At 50.9% G+C, this 13,124-nt stretch overlaps 1 protein-coding gene and 2 non-coding genes across 3 annotated transcripts; all 3 read right to left on the bottom strand.

Moving 5' to 3' along the window:
- Positions 1-7,406: 7,406 nt before the first annotated feature.
- RPSA (ribosomal protein SA) lies at positions 7,407-11,611 on the bottom strand. Its single transcript, XM_034065558.1, has 7 exons — positions 11,528-11,611; positions 11,139-11,306; positions 10,526-10,644; positions 9,058-9,303; positions 8,014-8,142; positions 7,643-7,811; positions 7,407-7,550 (listed from the first exon to the last, which is right to left on the bottom strand). The coding sequence occupies exons 2-7, from the start codon at positions 11,269-11,271 to the stop codon at positions 7,456-7,458; spliced, it is 891 nt and encodes a 296-aa protein (XP_033921449.1). The 5' UTR covers positions 11,272-11,306; positions 11,528-11,611; the 3' UTR covers positions 7,407-7,455.
- Positions 8,824-8,980, bottom strand: LOC115947314 (small nucleolar RNA SNORA62/SNORA6 family). The gene has a single exon (XR_004081257.2). It is a non-coding gene; the product is annotated as a small nucleolar RNA SNORA62/SNORA6 family (small nucleolar RNA).
- Positions 9,778-9,937, bottom strand: LOC115947312 (small nucleolar RNA SNORA62/SNORA6 family). Its single transcript, XR_004081255.2, has one exon. It is a non-coding gene; the product is annotated as a small nucleolar RNA SNORA62/SNORA6 family (small nucleolar RNA).
- Positions 11,612-13,124: the final 1,513 nt, after the last annotated feature.

Genomic DNA, 13,124 nt, shown 5'->3' with positions numbered 1-13,124 from the left:
CTACTACATACCAGACACAGCCCTGTGGCCCCTGACAGCAGCACAGTGAGTTCACTTGGTGGTGCAAGCCCTTGCTAGTGCTTTCAAAGGCTTCTTCAGTTAATAAAAGTAGTGTGAGTTCATGTGTCATCTCAACAAAGGGTGCTGGGTTCTTCTGCTCTCCCTCTACCTAAGCAGTTAAGTGTATATGAGTGTCTGTGTCTAGCTGCATGGCAGCCACTATTAGGAGCAGAGACCCCCTGTTAGACCAGCACAGGAGGAGGTGTTGTCATGACAGCTTTCCTCCAGTCTACCACCTCCAAACTCCCATCTTTTTGTCCCAAGCCCACTGTGTACCTCACCCCTGCTTTCCACAGGCTCCTCTTTGCTCCTCCTTTCATCGTCCATTGACAGCTTGCACCATTATTTCAGTCCTTAGATAGAGAATCACAGTCATTAGGGTTGGAAGGGACCTCTGGAGATCACCCAGTCCAACCCCTGCCAAGGCAGGGCCAACCAGGGCAGGTCACACAGGAACATGTCCAGGAGGGTTTGGGATGTATCCAGAGAGGGAGACCCCATACCCCCCTGCACAGCCTGTTCAGTGCTCTGACACCCTCAGTGTAAAGAAGTTCTTCCTCATGCTGAGGTGACACTTGTTGTGTGTTAGTTTATGGCCATTGCTCCTCATCCTGGGCACCACTGGGAAGAGTCTGGCACCATCCTCCTGGTACCCACCTTTGAGATACTGACGTGCATTGATGGGATCCTCCCAGCCTAGTAACATCACCCAGCATAACTAAGAGCCTAGAAGAGCTTTGGGCTAGTTTCTGACTATAACTAGCTAGAAGTTTCTGGTACAATTTAAGGATCACATCTTCCAGGTCTACAGAACTTCCCAGGACTCCATGCAGGACTTCTGTGCTCTTACAGCTACAGTCTCTTCCTGTTGTTGACACAAACTCATCCAGGACAGCTTAGATTACCTGTAGAATCATAGAATGGGTTCCTATGTGTTTTACTCCATCAACCTTTCCATAACAAATAAACTCACGTTCTGCAGCAAACCAAATCCCTCAGTATAGCCAGCAGCAATCCCATTGCAGCTGGGAGAGATGGGATTCAATGCTCTCACCTTGAATTTGCCCATTAAACACCACAAACCTTGTCATATATGCTCAGGACAGGAAGCTCAGTAACACAATTCTCCTCTATGGCTTGCCAGAGTATTTGACCTTCAGTCTGGGAATACCCACCTTTGAGGAGCTGGGTAAAGGGGTCCGGTTAGGACCCTAAGGCAGCTTGGGAAAAGGATTGTGCTTTTCAGGTCCAAACCCACAAAGGTATTGAGACATCTGATTCCCCATAGGAACTAAGAGGGCATTTCTCTGAGCTGGGTCTCACAGAGAAGTTCCTCTCTTGCCTCTTTGCTGTAAGAGCTGCTGATGCAGCAGTTTTGCTGCCTCCCCTGCATCTCTGTCTGCAGACACCCAGCCACTGAACCGGATACAAGTCAAACAGGAGGTGGCTTTTTTAGGGAGAAAGAAGCTGTTGGCCCCATTCCTCTGCACCCATGTCCATAGAAAACATAGGTCAGAATGTTAGGATAAAGCTTTGCCAACTTGCTCATCCATAAGGATGTCACAGAAGTGACACAGTGCCCTGATTTCACCCGGCCAGCCTGCCCTGCAGACTGGTACCCTAGGGAATGGCTGCATAATGAGGAATAGGATTTCCCTCCTCTCAGTGCCTCGTCTCACATTAAAACATGATTTGGGAAGGGGAGATGTGGCTTCAGATCGCACTCACCTCTGCAAGGAAATAGGGGATGAAAACGTGTATGTGCATACGTGTGTGCACACATAGGAAGAGGAGAGAACATGACTCTATACTATGTATTTATATGCACAAGGAATGTTCCTGATGAGCAGGCATCTCAATAATGTAGAAAGGAAAACCTGGGAGGTGGCTGCAATGGAGCTGGGAAAGGGATGCTGACATGGATGCTTCTCTTAGGGTCATTCACCCTGCTCTTCCATCCTGTGCTTGGCTGTGGTATGAGACAAACTGCTTTCTGTGCTCACAGTAAACAGTAGGCACTGCTAAATGGGCTTGCTCATAAAGCCAGAAAAGTGGCCCCAATATCTTATGTGTATGCAAAGAACAGAGTGATTTTGCATTCAGAAGCATAATACCAAGGCCTTGGCTTGTCCAAAGCAGAAAAAATCAGCTTTTCACTCCTAAGTTCCTTCCAAAATAGAGCATTGAATGAGCTGAGCCTGCATTTTCAGGTAGCTTGTATGAACCTCTGCCAGGAGAGAAAGGGAACAAGCATTGCACACCACCACTGCTGACAGCGTTCTGCTCTCATAGCCTCCCTTGCTCCAGACAAGGCTATTGCGTTAACCCCTCTTCCATCCACTCCTGTAGCTGACCCTGCACGTACATGAACCCATCTATCCCACATCTTGAACCTTCACAGCCATAGGACGGGCACCTCACTCGAAACTCTGAGCTACAGAGGTCTGTGTATAACCCAGCTCCTCTCTTCATTGAGACCTTCACTCCCTTTTGTCACACAGTGATGCTCATGGCAGGGGGAGAAGGGGATCCTCAGACCAGTCAGAGGGATCCTCAGACCAGTCATACCAACTGGAAACCAGAGCTCTGGGGAGGGACTTCTGCTTTCCTTCAAGGTGCCAAGGAGGGTATCATCTGCACATCTCACCTAAAGAAACCTCTCGGCAGCAAAGACGTTCCACACACCACAAGAGCCATCATATGGGTAGGAGCCACTGGCTCCAGCACCCACTGAGACACTTCCACCATCAGATCCAGGCAAGGAACACAACCAACAGCCATATCCCCAGGCTCAGAGACAACACCTGGTGATGGAGACCATGTGTTTGCAGTTTATCCCACCCCACAAGACACACTGCTCAGCATCCCCACAGTGGCTTTCCCACTAAAACTCAACCTGATGTCCTGCAGGCCCCTGGCTTGACCCCATCAGACCATGGGTGCAGCAGGTTGCCCACCTCTCTGCACCCCAGACCCCTCTATACAACAATATCAGGTGCTTTTGCTGCCACCAAAGCAGGTTGAATGGGGACCTTTGAAGCCCGACCTTCCTACATCTCCAAACCACGGCTCTGCCAAGCAGCAATGTCCTGACACCAGAAATGAAGTGCTCACTGGAAAGCTTTAAAGAGTGATAACCAGTTCCAATCCATGCTGCCTGCAGCGTTATCTGCTCGATAACATGACATTCACCATTGCTGAATCAGAAGTCAGTGGTGTGTTCTAAATGGTCTATACCAACACAGAGCTAACGCAGGGAGGCTCAGCTTTGCTGCACTCCTTCCTTTCCAACCACAGGACCCAGCTCCCTCAGTCCCTTTCAATTCAGCCACATATAGACCAGTAAAACCAGTGGTGGGCATTGTCTCCCAGTCTGAAATGGGTGCCCAAGGCAGGAGGGTGATGCTGGACACAAGAGCCCAGCTCTGCTCCCCAAAGCTCCTGCCCATGGGCACTGCATTGGGATTGAGCATCATTAAACCCAGTTTACAGTGGGTTTGGCCCTGCAGATGGGTTAGAACCCAGCAGCCCTGTGCCCATCGCTGCCACACAGGAGCTTTGCAAGGGAACAGTGGCAGGATGTTAAAGCAGGAATGGAGATGAGGAGAGCTCCTCTGATGGGAACCCAGTGATGCTTGCACAGGCTGCTGGTGCTGCCTGTCTGCAGGCAATATGGGAAGGGCAAAAACAGCCTCAGCTCAGCTGAGGATGGAATAAGAGCAACCATAGCAGCGTGGCACCATTACCTGGGCAGCTTGAGGAGGGCAAAGCACCACAGCCTGCAGAGCACATTAGTGGGAGGTGGAATGGTAATAGTAACCCATTCTAACAGGGCTCAGCAGCTGCAGGAGCATCCCAAGCTGTTGTGTTCCTGTTCCCCACTCTGCCTCCCTCAAAGCAAAGCTGCTCAGGGAAACCAAGGCTGCAGATCCAAACCTCCCTTTCACTGAGACAGATTTCACACATATATGGGCCTTTTGGGTTGGTTTGGGGGTTTTTGGTTAGCAGCAGCAGTGAATAATTTAGTGCCCAGGCAGATGTTTAAGAGCTTCAAAATATGAAGGTTATGATCAGACCCATTTAGATCAGGTAATGGGGCTCAGGGGCAGACAGAGGAGGGTGAAACAATGCACTGCTTGAGCACACACCACAATAGCTAAACCCACCCCAAGCCTCAGCAAGGAAAGAGGAGGCTGCTCTGTGCCTAATCCCTCCCCTGTCCCCCTCCAGTTCACACTGCCCCATGGGGAGCACTCATTGCTCTTATTAGCAGGAGAGCCCCAAGAGCCTCTAATCACAAAGCCACAGTCCCAGAAGACAGCAGGACCTTACAGCAGCCCTTGTGTCCCGGGAAGCACAGGAGCTCACATGTGCACACCAAGTCTATTCCCAAGCCACAGCCAGCCAAGAGATGCTCTGTCCCCCAATGGACACAAGGGGGGAAGGTCAATCCATAGCCTTGCAACAGTGGGAGATTCAATATAACACAAAAGGTTGGCACTTACTTAACAGAGCAACCTCCAGATCCCAGGGAACAGAACCAGCACAGGCCAACCTGAGAGCACAGCAGAGCTGTCCCACCTGGGTACCACGCAGCACTGGTAACTTGCAGCATCAGGAACCTGCAGGATTCCATAGCACAGGCCTCAGATGTGATATTCCAATGGAGTTCCTGCTTCTCTCCTTGAGGTGTGGCTCCAGAAATCCCAGTTCTCCTTTGGGAACACAACCACAAATGTGCTGCTTTCTCAAAGCTGCCAATGGAGAACATCAGCTGCCTGCAGCAGTCAAAGGGGGTTTGCCCCACCAAGCCAACAACCTCCTCACTCCTCCTACCCCACTCCTTATGAGCAAGGGGGAGGAGATGCTCCAGCCCCTCGCCCCTGGGGCTCATAAAGCCTTACCCAGCTGGGAGCAGGCTGTGGCACAAAGGAGCCTTCAAAAGCACAGGTGGCTTGGTCCTGAGGGTGATCTTGCCTCTCAGGTTAGAGCCTCTAACAGCAAAATAACAAGTGAAGGAAATGGTGCATGCTCCAGTTCCCTTTCTACACATGCTGCTTATTGTTTCCCTATATAAGCAAAGCCAATGTGTGCAATGAGTTGGGTACCTGTGAGCTTTGGGGGTACCAGGGACAAGCCACTCTAGAAATGCTGGAAGCAATAAGGCAAGCAGGATGGATGAGCATCTCCATCTGGGAGTGCTGTATTTCTCTGCCCTGAAAGCCAGCTGCATCCCACTTGTTCCATTAGGGAAATTAAAAGCAGCTGAGCATGGAGGCAAGTTTAACACCCAGACCCATAGAGAACAACACAGGGCTGGGGTTTTTGTTACAAACAGTGTATTTGGATGCCTGTGAGGGGGTGGCACCATCCTGCTGCAGGGGAGTGTAAAGCCAGGCAAGAGGCACAGCAAGCCTCAGTGGGATCAGCTCTGCTCCCACTGCAAGAGATGGAGGCAGGCACTGAAGATGCATCAGGCCCCCCAGCCAGGGGATTTGCAGTGGTGTGAAGCCTCTCCTGCAGCACTAAATAGCAGCTGGGATGTTTAGGAGGGCAGGGAATCACCTCAAAAGGCTCAGGTGTGCTTACAAAGCAGCTTTGGGCCGTTCTTCCCCGTTATCCTGCTCCCTGGATACCAGCAGCAGCGGAAAGCAGACAAACCAGGAATAACAGCCCCATCTGCTGGGACCTTGGGAACGATCCTCACCCCGGCACTTGGCAGCAGTGCAGCCCAGCACCATCATCATCCTCCTGCTACCGGCCAGGTGGGAGCGATGCTCCGAGGGTTGTCTGCCCCCGTGAGCCCGTGTTTGTTAACATGCCTGTGTTGGAGAGCAGCGAAGGCAGGTAGGGTCATCCTCACCTAGCTCGGACCCAAAAGGCAAATGTTGAACCATAGAATGCTTTGGGTTGGAAGGGACCTTTAAAGCTCATCCAGTCCAACCCCCTGGACATCTACAACCAGATCAGGTTGGCCAGAACCACATCCAGCCTGGCCTGGGATGTCCCCAGGGTTGGGGCATCCATCACCTCTCTGAGTAGACTAGCATAAAGGTAGCTCAGTGTTACCAGCCTGCAGATGGGAAGAGTGGAACACGAAGCAGAGCTGAGTCTTTAGCTGTGCATAAAGCCCCTTGCTTCCTCGAAAAGAAAGAGCCTTGCAGTAATCCTACAATACTTGGGTACTAAAAATACCAGGTGATTGTTTGAGCAAAGAAATGACTGGAGAGGAAAAGGAACATCTGTGAATGTGGGCACACAGATTAGAGGGAATTAGGAAGCACGAGTGTATGTGGGACCTACGGATCACATCATAGCATACTGGCAAGCCAAACCCCATCCAACCTGGCCTTGAACACTGCCAGGGATGGGGCAGCCACAGCTTCTCTGGGCACCCTGTGCCAGCACCTCAGCACCCTCACAGGGAAGAGCTCCTGCCTTAGATCTAACCTGAACTTCCCCTGTTTCAGTCTGAACCCATCACCCCTTGTCCTATCACTACAGTCCCTGATGAAGAGCCCCTCTCCAGCATCCTTGTAGCCCCCTTCAGACACTGGAAGCTGCTGAGGTCTCCACACAGCTTCTCTTCTCCAGGCTGAACAGCCCCAATGTTCTCAGCCTGTCTCCATACAGGAGGTGCTGCAGCCCCTGAGCATCCTCGTGGCCTCCTCTGGACTTGCTCCAACAGCTCCATGTCCTTCTGATGCTGAGGACACCAGAGCTGCAAGTGGGGTCTCATGAGAGCAGAGCAGAGGAGCAGGATCACCTCCCTTGACCTCTTGCTCATGCTGCTGGAGATGCAGCCCAGCACATGGGGGGCATTTGTGTTTCTGGCAAACAGAATGGGAAGGGCCCTTTTAGGGCCAAATAGTAAAGTGCTCATGTGCGTCTCAGATAAAAGCTGTCTCCTGGTAAAGGGCTTACCTTCCATCGTAGCTATTAATCACAGAAATATACACACCCAAAGTAACTAAAATGAATGAATTAAGGGAGGAAAAGGTGTTTGGTTTGGCTTTGGTATTTTTTTCTGAGGATTACTGCAGCACTTTTGGAGGGAGGAATCTGACACCGGTGCTAGAACTGCAGCTCCATCAGGGGAGCAGTGCCCAATCCAAGGCTCTCCTCCCTATTCCATCCACTCACCCTCAGTGGGCCACAGGATGCCCTGCAGCCTGGTGGAAGCTGGGAGAGGTGCAGTGAATCACCTCTTCGGGGACAAGCCACAGGCCCCAGCACCACCAGTGTGAAATGGCAGGTACAGACCCTCCACCACCCTTAGCCATAGACCAGGCCCCACACTAGCCATGTGTTGCACCCACCAGCCAGTTCAAGACAGCAGTCTGTGGTGTGTGTTAAACCAGTCTTTATTTCCCTTGCAGTACAGCAGGACTGAAGTTAGGACCACTCCGTGGCAGTGCCAACCCACTCAGTTGCCTGAGCTGTGGGAGCTGCTGACCAGTCCTCAGTGGCAGGCTGGGCACTCCAGTCCTCTGCAATTACAAAGGGAACAATTAGTACAGCACAGCTCTTCCTACCCGCTGCAACAGCCCCCCTGCTTCCCACAGCCACCCCCCAAACCGACCTGTGGGGAACTGCTGGATGGGCACAGATGGGACCTGCACTCCCTCAGACCAATCTGCAACCTCAGGCTGAGGAGGAGCAGTGAATTCAGGAGCTGGGGCCGTCCATTCCGTCTGGAACTCCTCCTTTGTAACTGCTTTCTCAGCAGCAGCCTGCTCCTCCTTTTCAATCTGCAATGGAAGAGCACACAGCCTAAGCCCCCAGAAACACCTCACCACCCTCATGGACCAGACAACAGGCACCTCAGTGAACCAACCATCACCTTCAAACATGAAGTGCAGTGATTATACTGGTAAAGCCTGTCTCGAACAGCAGGCACAGACATGGGGCAGGAGCACCATGCAAGCAAGGCACCTCAGACACATCTCCTACCTCCTCAGGATCCCTGTAGAAGTACAAGTCAGGCATGACTTCCCATGGGTGCTCACGGGAGATGGTGCCACGCATGCGCAGGACCTCCCGAGCCAGCATCCACCACATCAGACCCACAGAGTGGGCTCCCTGGAACAGAACAGGGTGTAAAAGATCTGCTGCAAAGCTAACACCTCTTCTTCTTTGAATGAGCAAGACTTTTGTGCATCCAACCCAAGGGTATTACTTGGCAAGAGAAAGACATTACTTGCTAATGCCCAGACCTAAGAAATGGGGACTCAGGAAAAGGAAACTTGCTAAGTTTCCAAGGACATTTTCAGGTCTCTGCAGGAATCAAAGCACAGTTCAAATCATCAGCATCTGAATTTGCTGTATCCAACATTGCCTGAAGCAATTCTCCCGCTATGGAGTTCCTACTGCTCGCTACCCCACATGAATCTTACCCGAAAGACAGGGATTATGCTCATCACATGCTAAAATGAATAGAAAACTCAGCTGAGTGAGCAAATCTCACACACATGCTCAGAACTGGCTTACATAAGTTGTAGTGAATGACATCTAGATGGAGATCAAAGGTAAGTTTCCCATCTTCCTAGACTTTCAGGTGGTTTCTGGCAAGGTCATGTTTCTGAGCAGTTTCTTCAGCACGTCTCTATCACAGAATGGCTCGGGTTGGAAAGGACCTTAAGACCATCCAATTTCAACCCCTATGCCATGGGCAGGGACACCTCACACTAGACCATGTCACCCAAGGCTCTGTCCAGCTGGCCTTGAACACAGCCAGGGATGGAGCATTCATCCATATTCATGGACTGTGGCAAGGATGATTACCAAACTCCATTCATTGGGCCACAAAGACCCTCCGGGTGTCAGTGAAGTCTTGCCAGCCTACTATAGCACACGTCCTACACTTGAGAGTTCCTTGGCCAGAAAGAGGCCTCAGCTCCAAGCTCCAACTGTGTGCAGTCCTCATCCCCTCCCTCCTGCTCGCTTGCAAGAGGCCTTAACTAGTGAGATACAAGGCAACCCTCACAAAGCCTCTACCTTGTTGTTGCAGGGGATAGCAATGTCCACGTAGCGCAGTGGGGAGTCGGTGTTGCACAGAGCAATGGTGGGGATGTTGACATAAGATGCCTCTGTCAGGGGCTGATGGTCAGCCCGGGGGTCTGTGACAACCAGGAGTCGTGGCTCACGGAAAGCTGCTTGGATCTGGTTTGTGAAGGTGCCAGGGGTGAAACGTCCAGCGATAGGAGTAGCCCCGGTGGCAGCAGCAAACTTGAGAACAGCACGCTGCAAAATGGACCAGAGTCAGAGTGAAGCAGGAAAACTGGGTTTCAAACCATCCAGCCAAGTGTGAGCATGCACAGAATTAAGCTGAATTGTTTGTTTCGAGTCCTGGCTAAAATCAGGGCTCAGCATCAGCTCTGCACTCAGAATGGGACAAAACAGAAATGCTTCTGAAAATAGCTATGCCAGCACCAGGAGTTGTAAAGATCATTATCTGCCAGCAAAGCAGGAATTCAGGATAGGAAACCCTGTGGTTTTTTTAAGTCTGAATGGTCTACTCCATAGTTTCATAATGAAAACATGAAAAGGGGTGAAAACAGCTTATGAAGGAAGTTAAAGCTAATTTTCTTCCACTATTTCTACATGTTTCCATTATCTAGCAGTGCAACCACAGGGAAAACTCAGTAGTAAATACACACAAACTACTGCTGTGTTCATTCAATCTGCAGTTCTTACTCACCTGCACCATCTCCTCAGGCATGTGGCAGGGCCTACTATCAAACTCCACTCATAGAGGGAGCCCCTCTCCTGGCGTTAGCGAACACCCTGCCATGCAGTTTGCTGTAGCACACTTCCGACACTTGAGGGCTCATCGGCCAGAAACTGACCTCAGCATCAAGCTTTAACAGTGTGCAGGTCAATCCCACAGGAACCCAAGCTTTTCCTTTGTAAACCCACCCCATGTCATCCACAATCTCCCTGAATATCTGTGGCACCACCTACACTGATCCAAAGAAACTCGGTTTGCAGCTAAACTTCAGTGGCCAATTGCATATTAGTTAAACACTGTGTCCCACTTGTTTGCTAGGAATCTAGAGATGAAACTAAAAGCACAGTTACTACACTTTGCTCAGGAACAGAGCAAATGATTTCCTTGGAAAAATAGGTATCAAGCACTTGTTGTCGCCAAAAAGCAGTGCCAATGACTCCCGGAATTATAGAGGTAACAGGAGCACCAGGGGCCTGACCACCAATACACCAATAGGAAGTACCCAGAGGAGAATATGAACAAAGATACCAAACACCCTAAAACTACAGAAATGAGGTGTGGATTTCAACTGATCCAAACTGCAAGTGCAACACAAGAAACATGCTGACAAAAAAAGGCATTTCCAGAGCCAGAATCTGTACTACTTTCACCATTAAACTGCCACCGGCAGGGAATGATGCAGCCAAGAGTCCTGGGGCCAAGACTACAGGCTTCATGACCAACACACATCCATACCTGGCCGGTATTCCTAGAGGAAATGACGCTCACATCAGCTGGGTTCTCAATGGCAACAATGGCACGGGCTGCCAGGAGGAGCTTCTCCCAGGTCCTCTTCAAGTTGATGATGTAAATACCTATTGGTGACAAAAGGCTTTAGAGCAACCAGCTGATACACCCTAGAACAGGACAGCACTCTCCTGCTGTTGATCTTGTTGCATGGCTGTGGTTACTGCAAAATTCTGCTACTGGAAAGCTATTTATATAGGAGGCAACCTATGAACATCATGGATGCAACACTTCAAACATCTATTAACATGAACCAAGGTCTGAGATGAACTTCAGCCTTTTAATAGGTGTAGCTCAGACTGGAACACTATAAACAAGTAGCAGAAATCACTACTGAGACGTTAAAACTGTTCTGTTACTATAGTTAAGAACTATCATAAGTGCCCAAATTAATCAAGTTATGAAATACGTGTTTCATTCTACTTCTCCAAATAAACTGATTCTATCGGTAACAAACGTCTGTGCCTTTCAGGCCATGGAAACACCGCTAAAGAGCTCAACCATCCACACCTTGCTCCTTCCCCCGCTGTGCCCACAGCGCCCCAGCTGCCCCCGGCGTTACCATCGCTTTTCCTCTTGTAGATGTACTGCTCCATCTGGAAGTCGAGGTTGGTGCCTCCCAGGTGGGTCCCGGCAGCGAGGAACTTGAGGACATCCTCCTCCTTCATCTGCAGGACATCGAGACCTCCGGACATTGTGGGGTTTCCCTTAGGAAGCGACGACAGGGAACCTGCATGGACACACACACGCGAAGCCCCTCAGGCACCGCCGCCATCTTGGCCGCGCCGCCCGCCTCCCGCAAGCCTCGGCCCGAGCCGCCGCCGGGCCCGGGCCGCCCGCCGGCACCATGAGGTGTGCGGGAGGAGGCTCCGGGATACGGGAGAGGTGCTCCGGGACAACCGGACACGGTCCGCAGCCCGCACAGAGCCCCGAGCCCCGGCCCGCACTCACACTGACAACGCCGTATGGAGGCCTCCGACAGCGCGGAGCGAAAAGGGAAGGCGCCTGCGTGTGACGTCTATATATAGCGCCGTCAGCCAATCAGGAGCCGCGGGAGGGGCGGGGTGTTGATAGGGCAGGAGCCGCCTAGCGGCGGATCCCGGTCCTGCATCCACATGGATGCTCAGGGGCTGGAGCAGCTCCTGTATGGAGACAGGCTGAGAACATTGGGGCTGTTCAGCCTGGAGAAGAGAAGCTGAGTGGAGATCCCAGACTGGTTTGTGTTGGAGAGGACCTCAAAGCTCATCCAGTTCCAACCCCCTGCCATGGGCAGGGACACCTCACACCAGACCAGGTTGCTCCAAGCCCCTGTGTCCAACCTGGCCTTGAACACTGCCAGGGATGGGGCAGCCACAGCTTCTCTGGGCACCCTGTGCCAGCGCCTCAGCACCCTCACAGGGAACAGCTTCTGCCTTAGATCTAACCTGAACTTCCCCTGTTTCAGTTTGAACCCATCACCCCTTGTCCTATCACTGCAGTCCCTGATGAAGAGCCCCTCTCCAGCATCCTTGTAGCCCCTTCAGACACTGGAAGCTGCTCTGAGGTCTCCACGCAGCTTCTCTTCTCCAGGCTGAACAGCCCCAATGTTCCCAACCTTGTCCCGTTTTGGTGAGCAGCCACTTTCCAACATTCCCCCAAAAGCACAACCTGCATGTCAGGAGCTGGTTCTCACAGTCTTCTGTGTGCCTGTTTGATGATCTTCATTAGCGGGATCACCAGAAGAGTTTTGGGATACATTTTACGACAGTAATTCAAACGTTTGCCACATGGTGGGGACAAAGATGAGTAAAATGAAACTCAGCAAACGGCCGGGAGCTCTCAGCAAGATCATTGACTGTTACACGGGTTCCTAACACATTATAGACTTGTGTTGCTCGGGATAGCGACAGCTGACACGATGAGGCTATGTCCAACACATCTAACAGATATGCTGTGACTGTTAGCTTGTGGAGAGAAGGGGAGATGTGGTGATGTTACCATACTGTGTGCAGTGGATTTAGTCTGGAGAGCTCCTCTGCGTCATCAAAAGCCATCTGCATTCAAAGTGTATTTGAACATATTGATGGAAGCTCAGTAACAAATATTGCACTAAATATGTTATCAAAGCAGCTGCCTGAGCAGGGAGGTTGGACTATGTAACCCCATGGTCCTTTCCAACATCAACCACTCTCTGAGTGCTACTGGCAAGCATTCCACACTCCTCTGGAATATCTAATACTTCACTTATTTCTTCTTGTTAGTTTTGGCCCTTTCTGGCAGACCATGAGCTCCAGAGCCCATGAGAGGGCTTGGAAAAGTCATGCTAAAGCCTGACACTAAAGTATTTCACATAATTTCCTTAAGCAACCTGAAAGTGTGGGTTATTTTATAACTGTGTGCTGAGATACTTTAAAATACACCTCTGCCATTAATGGACATGTTATTCAGGTGGAAATGTACCTACCTGATCCTGTATTTTAGACCATGTCCCTCCTGTCACTATTCACTTCTTGTTCTACAAAGCCAGAATTGCCTAACACCTGATACAGAAGTTGTGGAGGTCTCATTT

This window comes from Melopsittacus undulatus, chromosome 1 (genome assembly GCF_012275295.1).
Source record: "Melopsittacus undulatus isolate bMelUnd1 chromosome 1, bMelUnd1.mat.Z, whole genome shotgun sequence".
In the NCBI taxonomy this organism is placed as follows: domain Eukaryota; kingdom Metazoa; phylum Chordata; class Aves; order Psittaciformes; family Psittaculidae; genus Melopsittacus; species Melopsittacus undulatus.
The sequence above is the reverse complement of the archived record's forward strand: the minus strand, read 5'-3'. Positions and strand labels throughout refer to the sequence as shown.